At 41.8% G+C, this 18778-nt stretch overlaps 1 protein-coding gene across 4 annotated transcripts in view; it reads right to left on the bottom strand.

The window, feature by feature from the left end:
• The window catches only part of MTAP (methylthioadenosine phosphorylase), a 33136-nt gene extending 15614 nt beyond the window's left edge, over window positions 1-17522 (bottom strand). The window contains exons 1-4 of one of the 4 annotated variants that reach the window (XM_074812637.1): window positions 17477-17522; window positions 12701-12787; window positions 4444-4502; window positions 1959-2126 (exon numbers count right to left, since the gene is read on the bottom strand). In XM_074812637.1, coding sequence (XP_074668738.1) covers window positions 1959-2126; window positions 4444-4502; window positions 12701-12787; window positions 17477-17500 — 338 coding nt within the window. In that variant the 5' untranslated portion in view covers window positions 17501-17522. Of the gene's footprint in view, window positions 1-1958; window positions 2127-4443; window positions 4503-12700; window positions 12788-13940; window positions 14105-16889; window positions 16978-17476 lie in introns of those variants that run through there. The other 3 variants (XM_074812636.1, XM_074812638.1, XM_074812639.1) reach the window with 3 other exon arrangements.
• Window positions 17523-18778: the final 1256 nt, after the last annotated feature.

Raw genomic sequence — 18778 nt, 5'->3', positions numbered from 1 at the left:
ACAATCTTCAGTATGTCCATGTCCCTCTTGCACTGGGGAGCCCAGCACTGGACACAGTAATTCAGTTGTGGCCTCACAAGTGCTGAGTAGAGGGGAAGAAGGATCAGCTCCTTTGACCTGCTGGTAACACCCCTACTAATGCAGCCCAAGGTACTATTTGTCTTCTTTGTTGCAATGTAAATGATCCTTATCCTTTCACTCATCTTCACATCAGATAAATAGATAAATATATTGATTTGTTCCATAACCTTTTTTTTTTCTTTCTTCTTGAAAGGGACTTGTTCTTAAAACCCAGACTTAACCAAGCTGATTATTTCTTTTCCAGCTCTGAAGTTATGGTGCAGACTGGCAAGTGCTGGGAAATTTAAAGCTGTGAGAGGTGATCAGGTAGCTTCAAAAGGAATTGTTAATTTTGGTAATGACATTATGGATGAAAAATGGTCTCAGATTTCATATCTGTGTTCACTTCCTGGCTCTGTTAAAGTCTTTCTGCCTGACCTCTGCAAGAGTTAGTTTCTCCATACTTCCACTCTTCATCTGTAGCAGGTAATAACTCTGCAATCATTCCAACCGTTTCTTGTTTAAAACTGCAGGCTCTCTGGGCCAGAGGCTACTTCCTACCATGCATGCAATTCACAACTTAGCGTGGTTAGGCTCCCCTCATCTACTTAGGAATCTGCTAGATAATAATGCTGTCAAAATAACTGGTGCTTTACTCACAATCATCCAAACTGTGTACCCAAGTATGTTTAATATCTTTTCTACATAAATCAGTATCAATACTAGTTACTCATTTCCAAGTACTACTGGCAGAATAAGGATGATTGTGATTTAATCTGTATAAACAAAGTGATCAGCCTAAATACTTTCGGACTTGAAGAAAAAAAAAAACCAGACCATTGTCAGCAATACAGATGCTCTCCATCCATAAATCAACTCCAGTATAACAGGAAGCAGTTTGTATGGGGCTTGCTCCTGCAGGGTACTTAGTCATTTAGATACACTGTACTTAAAATGTACTCTCTTACGAGAAAAAGCATTTCAGCTACACACACAAAAAATATCAGTAAGTCAAAACATGAGTAGCACTGCACTGCAGAGAACAAACCTAAGTATACGTGTTCAGTTGGCAATGAAATATTGTCAGCAGCCCCACAAAAGCACAAAAAAGCTGCATAAACCACCCCAAACACTTAAAATTGGGTGGAATACCCAAATAAAACTTCCAGGTACAGTATACCTATAAGTACTGATAATAAATTTACCTCTTAAAATGTGCAACTGTATTTTAAAAATATTTTGTGTAGTTGGTGATCTTTAAATGTAGCTTTTTTTCCCCTGTTTGCTTGAATTTTTCTAAACATCAGATAATCAAGGAGGGGAGGACTGACTGGAGTAGACTTTGGAAAAAATTTACTTCTTTATGATCCTTAGCAAATAAAAAATGTTAGCATATATCCTTGTTTTAAAACTACCTCCTCTCTTTTCCCACTGTGTTGTATTTGATCTCTCTTCTGTAAAGACTCATTACTACTGTATAAAGTTGCCTACCTGGCTCCTACTATGCTTTCTTGCACCTCTCCATTTCACTTCAGATTATTCTTAAAACTTAGAATGGATTGTGCTCTTACCCATGTTCTTCTCCCACATCTGAGAATAAGAGATGTCTTCTCTTCAGAATACTCTTCCCAAGGAGCTACATTTTAGCTCATTTGAGACCATTCTTCAAAGCCTGCTATTTCTTCTGTCTGTTAGAACTGAACTTCTTGTAATCTCATTCCTGTTTCCTACCATGTCTCCTTGTATGAATCTCATTTTTTGCCAGAAGAACTGAGGCTGTCACCTTATTCCACAAAAACTTAATTTAACATTAACATATTATTATATGGTTTAACCCCACTTGTCTTCTTTTTTCTCCTCCAAAACTAAGAACACAATTAAAGCCAAATGTTACTCACCTGTCAATGAATTGGTCAATTATGACAAGATCACCAGGTTGTATTTCCTCTCGTAATGAACCACAGGCAGTAGTCACTAATACATGGGAACAATTTTCTTTTTTTAATGCCCAGATATTGGCACGGTAATTGATGTTTGATGGCATAATTGTATGATGCCTTCCATGTCTGCAAAAATACATGTTGCAAGAGAGTAAAATAAATCAGACTGAAATTGACTTCCTTCTCCCAGATACAGAGAATTTCAGGAAAGGTAATTTCGCTAACAACACTGGAAGTGGAACTGATCATTTCAGCTACTTCCAGTGTAGCTTGTTTTCCTAACTGTATTAGGGTTCTCTCAGTATTTGATTTGAGAAGTAGTGGTGTAGTTTTCTTTTTAAATGCAAAAATTTTAAGTTCAAGACTGTGGTAAAAAGAATCTTGAAAATACAATCCAAATACACTTTAGCAGCTTCAAGAGTACAAAAAGCATTTTTCTCTGAATTTTTTAGGTCAATTCCATAGATTCTGATAATCCAAGTCTAGCAGATTAAATCTTCCATACAGTACAACAAATTTGTAAGATTTATATACACCTCTACAAATTTTCCACCCAGAAGTGCTGTTTGTATTCTCACCCAGAAAAGAACGGCACATCATAGGAAATTAAAACCAGAAAAAACACACTGTTTTAATCTGTCACCTTCTCAAAAAAACAGTAGAATCATCACATTTTTCTCTTTGCTCTTGAAATGATCTGACAGCTTTAATAAATTAGAAGAATGACTTCACACTGTTGCAGTGTATTTTCTCACCAAGACAGGAAATACTTAACACAAAAGCTTGTGCATGTAAGACTTATCTCAGTCATCACTATAGAGGTACATCACTCACATAATGATTAAACACATTTGAAAATTATTTTCAACGAAGTAGGAGGAAAGGATGAACTTAATTTCCCAATTGATTCTTTCAGAGAGACAAAAAGGTTTTAAGAACTTCATCAACTGAAAACTGGGAGTTGCAGACATGACAAGCACTGTCAGGCAGGATTCCCATGTTGTCATTAGCATTTTGGTAAGCTACTAGGCATGTAGATTTATTGCTTAATGTTGCAGTTGTTGTAATCCTCTTCTAGAACATACATGCCTCTTTTTATAAATCTGGCATTCACAAGCAACTCTGTTATTTTTCCCAAAACACGAAGTGAAGTTGCAGGTACCTTACTCCCAAAAGTAAACTCACGAGTGTCATACGTGAATGGTCATAAATCCCAGCAAGGATGTAAACCACAGCCAAGTTGTTCAGTCACCTGTAGCCCAAGGTCTACTTTGACACAGAACACCCATGCGATCTTGGCTTAGCATTTCATTTGAGAAAATAAGAAATATGTTGTCCAGGTGTAATAAAATACATGAGCAAAGTCCATGCAAGGTGAAAAAAGTAAAACCACAGACAGAAGTATAATGGCAGAGATGTTTAACAGTCAGCAGCTTAATGGAAAAGTACCGACATGAAAAGAATTGGGGCCCTGAGTGCACCACTGGGCCATAATTGCCCTGGCCAGCCTCACCCTGGGCCTCCACCCAAACACTCAGTGCCCATGAGCCTAGGTGATCCTGCCTTCAAGCTCAGGCTCCAGCCTTCACTCCTGGCCTAAGTCACAGATGTGCCTGTGCCCAGCCCTGCCTCCTGGATGGCCTTCAGACCTATCCTGCAGTTTGTCTCCAGACCTGTTCTCTGGATGGACTTTGGACACGTGCTGCAGCATTCATCTCCAACCCTGTCTCTGGCTCCATCTCCTACTGTTCCTGTCTGGACTTGATTCATCACCTTGACTTGTCTGGGACTGCTGATGGACCCTGTTATCAGCTCCTGGCTCTGCCCATGCTGTCCAGATGCTGGCAACTGCGTTAATATTCTTCTGTTCAATCTAGTAGCACACTGGTCCTAGATATCCACAGTTACATTAGTGTGAAATTTCCATGCACTCATCTGGAGTCTCTTCTGAGAATGGTAACAGATGTATGAATAAAAATGACCCAGAGTGGGAGAACTAAATTGGATGCAGGCTCCTAAGCAACAAAAGTAACAGAGAGGACTCAATAATCAAAGGGGATGATTTGGAAGAGACTACAGTGCTACCAGAGATACAGTTTATCTGGAAACAGGCAATTTCCAAGTTTCACAAAGGAAATTTGCAAACACAAGAAGCAGACAAATTACTGAGGTTATCAGGTACCACCTACCTACCACCAGAGCAGGCAGCCTTGCAGCTGGATTCTCTTTCCTAACCTATACGGTATTTTTAATACACTGAGCTCCTGCAGCATCAAATTTGTTCAGGACAAATACCAGACTTCTGCTGGACTTTGCTAGCAACCACACAGAGCAAGATGAAGTCAGAGTAAAAATTCGGTTCACCTAATGTAAAAAAAACCCAACAAACTTTTGAGAAAACTTTAGGACACATAACATAAAACCCCCTAATATGCTTGTTTACCTTGCCAACAGCACACAGTCCACATTTTTTATCTTTCCCAATATCAAAGCATCTGAGGGCTGCAAGAGAAGCAAATAAAAATTAGTTACAGCGTGACAATCACATTAGAAACCTTAACTTTTTTTGCTGCTTAAAAATAAGCAGGATAGTTATGAAAGGAAATACTGGTTACCACTGTAGTTTTACATTTTCTTCAGCTCAGCTCTGGAATTTGATATGGCAGATTAGTAAAACAGTCTGGAACAGGAAAATCAAACTTGACACCAGAAGAAATATCACAGTTTTTCTGCGTCCATACTAACATTAATATTGCAAGTCCTTACTTTACGGTTTGAAACAGTAATACTTTCAAATACTTTGAAACAGTATTTCAAACATTGCTACACAAACATGAAAAAATGTATTTGTTGCTTTCACATTGATTAGCACCTCTTACTCCCTTGTGTGAACTTTGGTGGCTTTTTGCTAAACAGGTGCCATCCCCTACTAAAAGCCCCCTCCCAACAGAAATCACAGAATCACAGAATCGTCTAGGTTGGAAAAGACCTTGAAGATCATCTAGTCCAACCATTGACAGTTCCCAACTACACCATATCCCTCAGCGCTATGTCAACCTGACTCTTAAATACCTCCAGGGATGGGGACTCCACCACCTCCCTGGGCAGCCCATTCCAACGCCTAACCACCCATTCTGTAAAAAAATGCTTCCTAATATCCAGTCTAAACCTTCCCTGGCACAACTTGAGGCCATTACCTCTTGTCCTATCACTCATTACTTGGTTAAAGAGACTCATCCCCAGCTCTCTGCAACCTCCTTTCAGGTAGTTGTAGAGGGCGATGAGGTCTCCCCTCAGCCTCCTCTTCTCCAGACTAAACAACCCCAGTTCCCTCAGCCGCTCCTCGTACGACATGTGCTCCAGACCCTTCACCAGCTTCGCTGCCCTTCTTTGGACACGCTCGAGTAATTCAATGTCCTTTTTGCAGTGAGGGGCCCAAAACTGAACACAGTAATCGAGGTGCGGCCTCACCAGTGCCAAGTACAGGGGTAAGATCCCTTCCCTGTCCCTGCTGGCCACACTATTTCTGATACAAGCCAGGATGCCATTGGCCTTCTTGGCCACCTGGGCACACTGCTGGCTCATGTTCAGCCGGCTGTCAGTCAACAACCCCAGGTCCCTCTCTGACTGGCAGCTCTCCAGCCACTCCTCCCCAAGCCTGTAGCGCTGCTGGGGGTTGTTGTGGCCCAAGTGCAGCACCCGGCATTTGGCCTTATTGAAACTCCTACAGTTGGCCTTAGCCCATCGCTCCAGCCTGTCCAGGTCTCTCTGCAGAGCCTCCCTACCCTCGAGCAGATCAACACTCCCACCCAACTTGGTGTCGTCTGCAAACTTACTGAGGGTGCACTCGATCCCCTCGTCTACATCATCAATAAAGATGTTAAACAGGAGTGGCCCCAAAACCAAGCCCTGGGGGACACCACTCGTGACCGGCCGCCAACCGGATTTAACTCCGTTCACCACAACTCTTTGGGCCCGGCCATCCAGCCAGTTTTTTACCCAGCAAAGCGTGTGCCCATCCAAGCCACGAGCAGCCAGTTTTGCCAGGAGAATGCTGTGGGAAACGGTGTCAAAGGCCTTGCTAAAGTCAAGGTAGACAACATCCACAGCCTTTCCCTCATCCAATAAGCAGGTCACCCTGTCGTAGAAGGAGATCAGGTTTGTCAAGCAGGACCTGCCTTTCATAAACCCATGCTGACTGGGCCTGATCATCTGGTTGTCCCACATGTGCTGTGTGATAGTACTCTGGATGAGCTGCTCCATCAGCTTCCCGGGCACTGACGTCAAGCTGACAGGCCTGTAATTTCCTGGATCATCCTTCTGACCCTTCTTATAGATGGGTGTCACATTGGCCAGTTTCCAATCTGTATTTTATCAGATTTAATCTGTCCCTTTCCATAACACTCCCCATTCTCTTCTCTGTCCCCTTCCTACTATGGCCCCCTAGCTCACACTAGGGGTGTGAGGAGGAGTTCTAGACTCCTCCAACACACCCTTCATTCCTACCCAGCTTCCTGACAAACTCCCTCTTCTCTGCTGCTGGGAATCCTGCTTTTGGGAAGTGAACTGTGATATGACAGAGAACTTCTGGTACACTAGTGGCAGAAACAGTGTTGTATTTGGTCAGCCCAGGGACCATGAGACAGCATGCACTCTCCTCTCACAGCTACACAATGAGAATATACATAACCAATCAGACAGGAAGTGAGAGCATTTTGGATTTAGCTGTCCAGCTGGGACACATGTCCTGCCATGGTCATACTGCCCACATGGGGCAGTCCCCAAGTCATCAACCACCACGACAACAAACTGACTGCTCTGTGGGCTGTGTTCTGCTCCTGGGCACACGCATCAGGGATCTGAAATACGCAATGCTTCTAGCTTCCCTTTTTGTTAAAAAATGCAACGCCTCTGTTTAATTAGATGTTAAACTGCATTTGTGCTGAACAGCAGTGCAGTTGGATGTGTCGCTTCTCACATTGCTCAATTCAGAACTGCATGCATTTCACTCTTTTTATTGCAATGTAGAAGAAACTGTAAATAAGCTGGAAGCCACTCTGTACCAATCTTTCTTTCCATACCCTGGGATTTAAAGCTGAAATAGCTATTAACAAAATTACAATTTATTTACTGATCACAAGTTTGTAAGTATCTGGAAGGACTCACACATTTGCATTTAGAAATGTTCTGTTGCCTGCTACTTGCTATAATTTTATTTGTATTTCAATGCTAGCTGCAGGATTTCAATTACAATTAGTTTTACAGCTCTTAATTCTACTATACACTTGAAAATTTGCAGAGATCTAGAATAAAGTAAGACATGAATCCCACATAGCTGCATTTTAGAGATACTAATTTCTAATAAAAACACCACTTTCTACTACCTATTGCACAGGTCTTTTTGGTAATTTTTAATGTGAAATCTCCTCAATCACCTAGGTTTAAATTCTGCCCACATATCTACCATATTTTTTTTTAATAAAGGGAATGTTCCAGAAAATTTATTTTTAGAACTGTAGTGTATTCTGACTTATTTTTAGAAGTTACCATTTAATATTAATTTACTGACATTTAAACGTTTAATCTATTTACCTTACTTAACATATACTCATCTGAACCAGACATGGCTTTAAGAGCAAAATTTCACACAGGGTGAAAGCCTTGATGTCTAGTTGCCAAGGCATTTTGATGTTGTAACATTCTATAACAATGAAGGTTCACACATTTGTGGGTTTGTTTTGTTTTGAGAGCAGGCATTTGCTGTGTGAATAAGCTTGCAACTTAGCTCACAGCAGCACACAAAAATACTCTTAAAAATTAAAGAGGACTTCAGCCAAAATTCCTTGCTTCCTATCAAAATGAAAAGTAAAGATCAGTAAGTTGAAGACTGGATCCTTTGCTTTACAAATGACAGATTCAAGTTTATTGCAAGCAATAGATTCAAGTTTATATCGGTTTCCAAAAGATTTGGGGTAGAAAGGTCTAATTTAACTGCTATTTGATATTCAGCATCACCACAGAACTCCACTGAATTTTGGCATATGCTGCTGATGCAGCAAGAATGCAACAGCTTTGAAATCCAACAGACTTCAAGATCTAGTTGTGGTAGCCAGGGTTTCTATCCCTATCTGCTGCCATCCTAGTCACTTCAAAAGGCTTCAGAGTGGCTGTGTAACAGGACTGGTTATCATCTTTACACAGATTTCCAGAGAACACATTCAGGGCATCTTCCAGGTGACTGCCTGAGTACCTTTCTTGTACACGATTGCTAGAAACATGGCAGGGAGAAAGAAAGATTTGGAACGAAGAATGTTCTGCTAAATGATGAACTGACAGTTTAAGAAAAAACTTTGCAGATACTGCATCATGGGTCATTAAAAGAGAGGAAATAAGGATAAGCCAGCATGTGTAAAGTTACAAGGAAGTGAAAGATACAGAAATTTCAAACTATGTGTTAACCACTTAACAGAGCTAGTGTATGCTTCTGTTCCGCTCTCTTTCTCCCACAAGTTCTTTCCAGTGCTTGTACCTCTCCACTGTTATGTCAGTTGTATTCAGGAGCTTTGAAATGTTAGTAAAATAATAAAAACTTCCAGTGGAACAATCCGAATTTGAAGCTCTAATACAGTACTTTTAAAGCAGGATTTAATAATAAAACGCCCAATGAAAAGTTCTCAAAACATTAATAATTAATGTATGTATTTAACTACTTCCTCCTTCCACAAAATCCAAGTCAGACATATACTACTCAGTGTTGCAAAACAGAAAAGGAAGCAAAGAACCCTGGGCAGTTAACACAAAATTATGACAGTAACAAACAATTTAAATAAATCCCCTTTGTCTGCAACACAAATATGCTTAAGGTATTGTTCATGTGGTGCTTACAGAATTAATTTTTTCTTCGGTCTCACCTCAGAACCAAGCTAGAACAGAAAATAGAACGAACAAGCAAAATAAAAATCTAAGGAAAACCTGAGATGGAGAAGTATCTCACAGGTTCCCCAAGCCTTCATTTAACCTGTGGTCTAGTTTCGGAACCAAATGATGTACATAATTTTGGGCAGGCAGAAGAGAAGCTTAAGTGTTACATCACATGGTCTGATTTTCCTGATGCAAGCTTACAAAGCTCATGTGCAAGGTGGAAACCCCACCCCGCTTTGTTTGCCAGATATATGTATGAGCAAAAAAAGCAAGGGCACCTAAAACAATTTTCTAGAACAGGAAGATATTTTGCCAATTTGGGGGAAGGTGATTCAGAACCAAGTTCTGTCATGCAGAAAGTAAAACAACCTAACAAAGTATATTTTGAACAATGTTTTATTAGTAGATTCAAAATTCAATGATTAAGATAAATGCTCTTATAAGAAATTTTCTTATCCTGTAAGAGAACAATATTTTCCATATCTGGAGATGGAATACCAAAAAGTTTTCAGGTATTTTCCATAGAGTACCAAATCTTTGATGCAATCAAAATGGTGGAAGTGGACAGGGAGAAAAGAAGGCTGGAATATTAACAGCTGTAAGCATATTTATTTTTGAAAAAAACTAATGTACTGCATGTTCACTAGTATTACTAATGTAACATGAAAGATCATGGGAGGACGGACCAATGCCAATATAGAGAATTGCAGAAATTTTCATACTAGTTTCCTTTAAACTTTTCCATATTTCACCTGAAAAAAATAACCTCACATTCCCTAGTGATGTAAGTTTTGTTACTGAATGATTCTTACTATTAGAGAAGGCCAAAGCGGAATACAATTCAAGGACTCTATATGAACAAAATGTAAGCTATTATTCTGCTTCTAAAAGTAAAGAAACAGCATTAAAGAAACTTATATTTTGCTGTTGTCAAATGTAAAAGGTGCCAAGGAACATCACCACCAGAAAGGTTTTCAGCTGAAAATATTTTGGCTATGTCCTTGCCAAGAAACTTAAGAATTAAAAATGAAAATTCAAGGAAAGTAGAATTGTACACTTTGCATTTTTAGAGGGTAGAATGAAATGGACATACATTTTTTTAACTATGCCTTGCATTTTCCTTTTGGCATTCAGACATTAATTTTCATTGTTCCTAGTTTTGCTTCAACTACATAGGCTTGATGTTGCATCTCTAATTCTCTCAGCAATTCAAAGACCACAAAGTTCTGAACTTAGAATCTTATTAAGATCAAGCCCTTTATCTCTTGAAATTTCAGACAGATCCTCTCTTCAGTGATGTCATGGCTCTGTGAAAGAGCATCTTTATGGCAGAAAAATTCCTATTTGGTTTTATTTCAGTAACAATCAAGAACAAGACACACCTTTAGAAAAAAATACTAACCTAAACCACAAAATTCTAAATTTTTCCAAGCACACGTTAAAAAAGTTATCATTTGACATTTCGCATTCAGCAATACCTACTTCCCTCATCTCTTTTATTCTCAAATGAGAAAGGCAGGCTGTGTAACACCTTTCCTGAATGCTAAAAGGCCTCCACAGCAAAATAAGCAAACATTGATTCACCTAGTGATACCAATTAAATTTGTGAGGTCTGTTTCTGCTTCAATTAAGTCCATCAACCTGACTCACTCAATGAACTTCGTGCCACTGTGACTTGTGATTGCAGCCCTGCACATCTTACACTAAGGCTGATCCACCAGTTGCTCCATGACGATGAAAAACGAGGGTGTAAACTGCATTCAAACACTGAAGCTAATGTGATTCTGTGCAGGAGTGCCTACATGAAACAACCATCAGAACAATAGTCCAAGTTCTTATCATATCTACAGGCAGAGAGAAGAGTGACAGGCCAGCAGGGGTAAGGTCAAAAGCTCGCTGTTTGCTGTGGTCCCTTTCACAGATACAGAAGCCCCATAAATTGCAGTTTTCCATCCAGGCCAGCTTAACAGTCCCAGTTCAGCTCATCACAGTATCTAGGAGCCCTGCTTGGGTTCCTACCATGACATCTCAGTTATACACCACTCCCTGCCCCACCATACAGAGAGAGAATATTCACAAGCTATTTCTTTAAACTGAGCCTCTGCTAAATGCATAATACATAAGCTCAGACACAGACAGTCCACTGATGGAGGTTTCTCAGAAACCACAACAGGCAACCAAGATTTATTTTCCCCTATTCATGTTGCATTCTGTGAAGAACATATTAAAACAACAGTAGCTAAGCTGCTTCCTAAACGAAATTAAAAAAGTGTCCCATACTGAGGAAGCTTATTCCACTCCCTTATGCAGGAGACATCCTGCAGGTACTCCTACTCTTCTTAGTAATACTAAACCCTGCTGTAGGCCCACCTAGTGCACCACACAGTTTGGACCACTAAAATCCTGCTGCATCCCAGCACTGAGACAAAACAGCCCTCCAAATGCTGTGCTGCCACTGTGCCCTTAAAACAGACTCCTGTGAGGGAGAAGAGTGTTTCATCTTTCCTGGATACAAAGGCTTCAGTTAATATCTGCTACTAGTGCTGGTTTTGCTCTGTAAGCACTCTTCAGACGCAGCCAAGCTATGACCAGCCATGACTCTCACAAATACAGAATGCAACAGCAAACAGTTTGGTTTCATCAGTGGATTCTACTTCAGACCAATACTGGCTACTTTTTGGAGATCATGGTACAGAAAATGGAGGAGGCAAGTTCTCTTCTTTCTCTTGCAGTTTGTTAGATTTTGAGGGATAGTGGAAAAGTCAAAAGTATTTTTCTGATTATGTTTTCTCCTCCCTTAACCTTTATCTCCTTCCACATCTTGAATGGTGTGCACAAAAATTCCGCTTGCTTTTTACTTCCCCCTTACGCCATTTTGAATGGAGGCACAGATTCAGATTTTCAATCACACACCACAGCTCTGAGAGTTTTTGGCAAGATTCTACCCATAAAATGGCTCTTGCTACCACATGCCAGATGTTTTTTTGTATGTATTCTAGCTTACACTGGTAGATTTCATAAGAGATAATTCTGATAGAATTATGAAGCACTCAGACTCCCCCAGTCTTATGATATTACAGAGTATCTGAGATCCAGTTCTTCTATGAACTTCCTCCCCTTGATTTTCTGCCTGTAAATCTCTCATCCTTTGCCTTCCCTGTTTCTACTATAAATGCTTTCGGGCATAAACTGTCCTCCGCAACACACTCAGCACTGTGTATAAGAGCAACACCCCTAGCCTCCACTCCCTTTTGCTGAGGAAAAGGCCTGAAGCAATGTGAAGGAGAGTTGGCCAAGAATACCTGTGCCACAAAAACAGTTTCAGAGCTTAATTTTGTGGTTATAAGCATGACTGTAAGGAGAGCACTGGTACGTGAGGCGTAATTCAGTGGGTACAGGGAAGAGGGTGGTCCATATAACTCAAAGAAGTTTTCTTCAATTCAGAAAGGTTCCTGGAGCAATGTGACATACTACAGATCACACAACAGCATGCATTTGAAAGACAGGGTTTATCGCTCTTGACTGCAAATTCAGGACTGAGTTTGTAAATTCATCCAATCTACAAATGAAAAGAGGTATGTCTCCTTTGCATATCATCTTTGTAACACCTTGTTTCTACAAACTAAGAATCACAGAATACATAGCAACTAAAGGGAAACAGTCTTGTGGCAGTACTCCTTGATGCATTCATTTAACAGTCTGAAAATTCTTAAAGCATACAGACATCTTTAAAAACAGCAAAAAGTCTCAGTAATAAAAAAAGAACAGGTTATACACACCTTGCCATAGGGAGTATCAATGTATTTTTCTCTTCTTCGTTCTAAGATATCCGGATCATCGAGGCCAGTTCCACCAATAATTCCGATCTTACACAGAAAACTATGTATTAGTCTTCTTGAGATTACACTCCATTCAACAGCATGTCTGAAAAATGAACTAGGCAGCTACGAAATGTATTTTCTGCTTGAGATGGGGTTAGACCACAGATTAACAAAACATAATATACCCAGCAGAGTTTCCCAGAAAGGAAATTTCAAATGACTGACTTTAAACAACTGTATTTAACTTGCTAATTTCTTGCACTATGATTCTCCTTTTAAAAGATAGCAAATGAAAAAAGCTATTGAAAATGCAGAAGGATGTGCCAATTCATCATTTATTCCTAATACAAAAATGAAGGGTGTTATTTGGGAATGCCTCTAATGAGTGAGAAACACCTGTATAAAGCATATTGTAACAAAGGCTTCTTGTTTAAACGGGGAAAAACAGTCCAATACATAACAGCCGTCCTGAATACCAGGCATTACTATATAGTATTATACATATAAAATAATGAAAACCTTTTTTCAAAATATTAGTAGAAGGTTTTTGTGGTGACTTGACAAAATCTAAGAACTTCCCAATTTCAGTAAGTTGTCTCAGTACAGCTTCTGAAAAGGGGGACAGCTGAACACCATCTTCACAAGTGAAATAGAAAGAATTTGCTGACTCTTTCACCTGCTGTGAGCACTTCTGGGTTTCTTCACATATTTACAAATAGATTGTCTGGTACCTAAGAAGGTGTAAGTGCTCATTCAAACTGCCTGCAGCTGGGTCACTAATTCCGTCCTGTGTAGACACACTACTGTCTGGTTTTATTCAACTCACAACCTTTCCCTAAGTAGAAACTTAACAGACTCTTGATCCTCCTACTTTTTTTAAAGTCTTCAAGTAGCAAATTTTTATGAAATTCACTAACAGTTTCAAAGCATAAGGCGGAGGGAAAAGAGAGGGCAAAGCAAAGGGCCACTTAAATAAAATGTATTTTATTTCCTTAGGAAATCAGGCTAAAAGTTCTATGTTATGTTTTGATACAACCTGCAGTGAAAAAGCATGAAGAGACTCACAAACCACCTATCTGACATGCTTTAGTAATCACTGACTTCTTGTTCTTGCTCATCTGTTCTAGTTCTTTTGTAAAAAAGGGGAAAGAGAAAAAAGGTAATTTGAAACATATATTCTCACTGAGACTAAACCCACCTGTGATTTCATATTCCAGCTAAAGAAAAATGAATCTGAATTTTCTTGTTCATCATTGGAAAGTATCTCGTTCTTGTCCTTCTAGAGATAATTTAATTTTCAATGAAGTCAAGTTTTCTCTTGAGTTCAGAACACTTCTAGCTCTTTGAATGAATGGGTACTGTCAGGCCCTTCACAACCTCAAGCTTAGCAATGGTATTTAAAAATAGTGTCACTGTTTATCACACACAGAGAAAATGCTACTGCTTTTTTTTTTTTCCCTCCAACGCAACAAGTTGTTGCAAAGCCTGTCTCACTTTTAAGTTGAAGAATTCATACCATGGATGAGTTGCTTATCATGGAAAAAAAAAATTTGGAACCATTCTGGTGTGACTTATTACTGCGTGGTTCCACCATTTTTTATTGTTTTTAAAGACAGAAAATTTCTCAAGTGAAACCTGCAGACCTCAAAGTATAATACCTCCCTTCCACAATACACACCCAACTGTCTCTTACTCTAGCTTTTTCTTAGCTTTCACATGCATAGACACCCCTGTATTCAACCACTGTATTAGTTGGCTTATCAAGCATTTTGTTTCAATAAGCAGAGATTCTGGGGTCTTCATTACACATCACACACTTCTCTGAGAAAGCTCTTCACACCAGACGGTGTAAACTCTGATACACTGAAGTAGTTTTAACAGACCTCCTATTTCCTTTTGCTACCCCCCTGTGGAGCACGAGGAGTAGTGCAAAGGGAAAATACCAGTAAAAATCCACAAACTCCAACCCTAAATATACTCAAGCATTAGGGAAGACCTAGATCATTGTTTGCAGTAGTACTGGTGGTCTGTTCCCATGTTACTCATGTTGCTTATTTATCACAAACGTTCAGATTGTCAGATTGCTCATGAAAATCCTGAAAACTATATAGATTTTAGGATGAATAATTTTTGCCTTAAGAATTGTGTAAGAAGTGTGCAACAGAAGCAATCATAAAGCTCAAAGTCAACAAAAGACCACCTTTAACATTATTCATGCATGCATTCAGTAAACAGGGAAGATTATTAACAGAAGTCAGGATCAAAACAGTGCCTTTTTCTTTTAGATCTAGAAAAAAAAAAAGGTTCCTTCAGTAACTTAGCTAGCTTTCCTTTGATGTAATCCTTGTTTTATTAGTGCCCTATGATTTAAGATTGAGACTATTCAAATGGTCAAATTGGGAATGCTTATCTGCCTGGATTTTTATGTCTCGCAAAGTGAAAGTTGTTGGGACCGAGGAAAACAGTGCAATACTGGAGATACCAGCTACATGACATAAAAGTTATTTTGGAACTGCAATGCTTTATGGTCCTTATGAACGCACACATCCAGCACTGTAACAGACCGTTCCTGTACCAGAAAGCAGCACACCTGATCTGTGGCAGTACAGAGTTTGGTCTGTTCATGGCAGCACAGACCTAGTGAGGTTGCTTTCAGATTTGCTCTTGGGCTTGCTACTCCTGCTGCTGCAGTGGAATCAAGATATGCTTGTGCTGTACAGTTCAGTTACAAAGCAGGCTTTTACCAATGGCCATGCTGTCAGAAATGGCAGCAGTGCAAAACAGTCACAGCTCCCAGGGTAGAGAACCCACAGCATGGAAGAAGAGCTAGACTACCTTGAACTTGCTTTTGACTTCTTTCTCCTTGCAGCACTTTGGTCAACCTTCAAGCTACCTTAGGCAACACTGGCTAGAGAAACCCTGGGCTCACTGTAATTCACAGGAGAACTACTACAGTGGAAGGAATGTTAGGCCAGCAGACGTTTGTTGAAGCAGCTGATTCTCCAACGATGTAATACCAACTTCGAGCTGGCAGCTCCAAACCTAAAATTAATTTTACCTCTCTGCAAGAGAATTATTTTTCCTCCAGTTTACATAACCTCCAGGCATATCAGCTGTGTCTGGGGGCTGAAGACCTAAAAATCTGGTTCTATATTAAATTCTGCTTTACAGATCTTCTAGTTAATTATCAAAAGGGATGCAGTGGCTCTAGGCTTGGTGGACAGATACCCTGCTAAGGACGCTAAGGTCTATTTCCACTTAGCAGCCCAGGCAAGGAATGGCAGAGAGAAGTCAACTCAGGGGGAAAAGTCTCACCTTTCCTCAAAAGGCAGAGACAGTCACATCTAGGAGTGACCTCAAGACTGTGCTCTATTTCCAGACTTTGCATCCTACAAAGTGACACAAAGAACCTGTAAAAATTAATGAAGGCAGTAGCTAAGGTTATCTGGAATTTAGTCTAAAATGGCATTTCAGGGAATGCAACACAGAATATTTTGCTATGGTATAGTCCATCTCAAACATTGGGAGGAAGAGCCACACAAGTGAAACCTAATAAAAAGTTATCACACCAGTAACTACAAAATCAAAAGCATTTCTCTGTGGGAGTTCCAATAACGATCACACTGAAGTGTATACCTTTCTTGACCTACTGTTTGGTGAAATTCCTCAAGTAGGTTGACCCACAAGACACAGAAGTATCAGTGCAGTAACAGTCTACACTTGTACATCTGAGGGTCTTAAACACTAGTACATGTTAAGCATTTCATGAGTCTTTGTGACAACTAACAATCAGTGAATACATCTGTATTCCTCTCTTCTATTTTGGGATAATGAGAAGAGGATGGCTTTAAAAAGACTCTCACTTAGAAGGAGATAAACAGCAAACTGCATACAATTTATAGTTAAGAGAATAAACCTGCTGTCCCTGTAAAATAAAGACAGTTTGTAACAGATTTTTACACACCAAAACAACTGGGAGAGTTACTTCACCTCAGAAAACTAATTTGTATTTTGGTCAAAAAACAAACCCAGAGCTTCAGCCTGCTCCAGCCTAACTGGCCTGCCTATCTCTGACGCAGGCCGTCACCTTTTGGAGCCATTTTTTTAAACACACGGGACGGACAAGTCTTAAGCGAAACTTTTGTACCGTCTCACTTCTGCTGCAGCTTTGGAATTTGTGCATCCAGCCATAGTCACAAACCCGCTCCGGTCTCTCTCACTGACAAATCCGACACACCGTAGGCGGGTGGAAAACCCTGAGAAGCAAAGGCCTCCGGCTCTCATTTAAAAAAAAAAAAAAAAATTCGTCTCTTCCGGGACGACCAGGGGACCACGGCAGGGCCGCGGCGCCTGCGGCGCGGCCCCGCGGCAGAGAGGCCCCAAACGGGCGAGGCGGAGGCTCGGTGGGGGAAACGCTCAGCCCGGCGCTGCCCGCCATGGCGGCTCCCCTCCCGCCAGGCACCGCTAAGGGCCGCCATGCTCCCGGGGCCGCTCCCGGCGGGCCGGGGGCGGAGCGGAGGCGGGCAGGGAGCAGGGAAGAACACGGCGGGCGAGAGGCAGCGCCAGGAGGGCAGCAGCGTGGCCCGCACCCTCCCGCTCCGCACGACCGGAGCCGGCCCGGGTCGAGGGGAGGGAGGCCGCAGGCGGGGAGGGGTTGAGGGCGGCGGTGGGCGCCGCCTCCTGCCGCCACGGCCGCCTCCTTCCCAACCCACGGCGGTGCGGACACACGCTTACCTTCACGGCCGCGGCGGCCGCCATGTTAGCAGGCAGGGCAGGGGTGGGGGCGGGGCGGTGCCGCTGGCAGCCGTCCAGCCCGCCGGGACAGCGCGCCGCGTGTGGCCCGGCCCGGCCCCGCCCCGCGCCCGCCGGCCCGGCCCCGCTCCCCGGCGCCACGGACCGGGGGCGGTGGGAGGGCGGGAAGGCAGCTGTCGCTGCTGCCGCCCGCCGCCGTCGGGCGGCTTTCGCTAGGTGGCAGCGTCCGCCCGCGCTGAGGGAAGGCCGTGCTGGGCAGAGCCGCCGGGGGCCTCTCCGCGGGCACCTCCGGCCCGAGGAGATGCGGGGCTGGGCAGGCAGCCCCGCGGCGCGGCAGGTCTGTGCCTGCGGCTCGGCGGGAGAGGCCGGGGGCGCCTGAGGACTCCGCTCCACGGGCCCGAGAGACCGGCCTCCGGGTGTGAGCTCGATACTAGCTGTTGTGCCTAATGCTAGTCACACAGCTGGAATTCTTCAGGAAGCGATTAGGAACATATGAGCAGAACAGATCCCTGGAGTAAATTCTGGTTTATCGTGACTTTGTGTCACAGCATAGGACATAACTGCTTCCCCCTCCCCCCCCCCCTCTTCTTCCTCAGGATATCTCCTCTTCAGAAGTGGGTATTGCCGTCCCATTATTTTTGAGTATTTCTATTAATACGCTGTTCCTACACTTTATCAGAATGGCCTCATCAGAATGTCTCCAACATACTTTTGAAAAATCAATATCATCTAGTTCGTAAGCCCTGAAATGTTACTACATCTTTGAAATGTATCCCCAGTGAAGGTTTTAATACCTTTTTAAAAGCTTTCATCTTGGAAATGGTTTTACTAAGTCAATGAGAATGCTGCTATGTTTAAATATGTCTTGAAATCACAGCCAGGGTACTTATCCTGCTTTCTTTTTAATACTTCTGATCTGCATGTTTATATGTGACTCTCCGGGAGTCTTTACTGACTGCATGTAAACAGAGGAATGCTGCAGCTGGTGGTATGTAAATGCTTTGCTAAGTTACGCTGCAGTTCCAGAAAACAGTATTCCACAAATGTCATGATATAATAGAAATAATTGATCTACTTAAATGTCTAGCTGTGTGCTAAAAATGGCAAGCATTGGCTCTGTCTCTCTGAAAGCTAGCTTTCAGATGGTCCGTATTTCAGCCAGACCACCTACCATATTCCCGGAGACACTGTGGTTTATTTGACTTCCCCCCCAAATTCCTCTATTTGACAACAGAAGGTAGAACCAAACAGCACCACAAAATCCCTGGAGCACCCTATAAAGCA

The sequence above is a fragment of the Strix aluco genome, chromosome Z (assembly GCF_031877795.1).
Source record: "Strix aluco isolate bStrAlu1 chromosome Z, bStrAlu1.hap1, whole genome shotgun sequence".
In the NCBI taxonomy this organism is placed as follows: Eukaryota; Metazoa; Chordata; class Aves; order Strigiformes; family Strigidae; genus Strix; species Strix aluco.
This window is presented reverse-complemented; position numbering and strand designations above follow the sequence as displayed.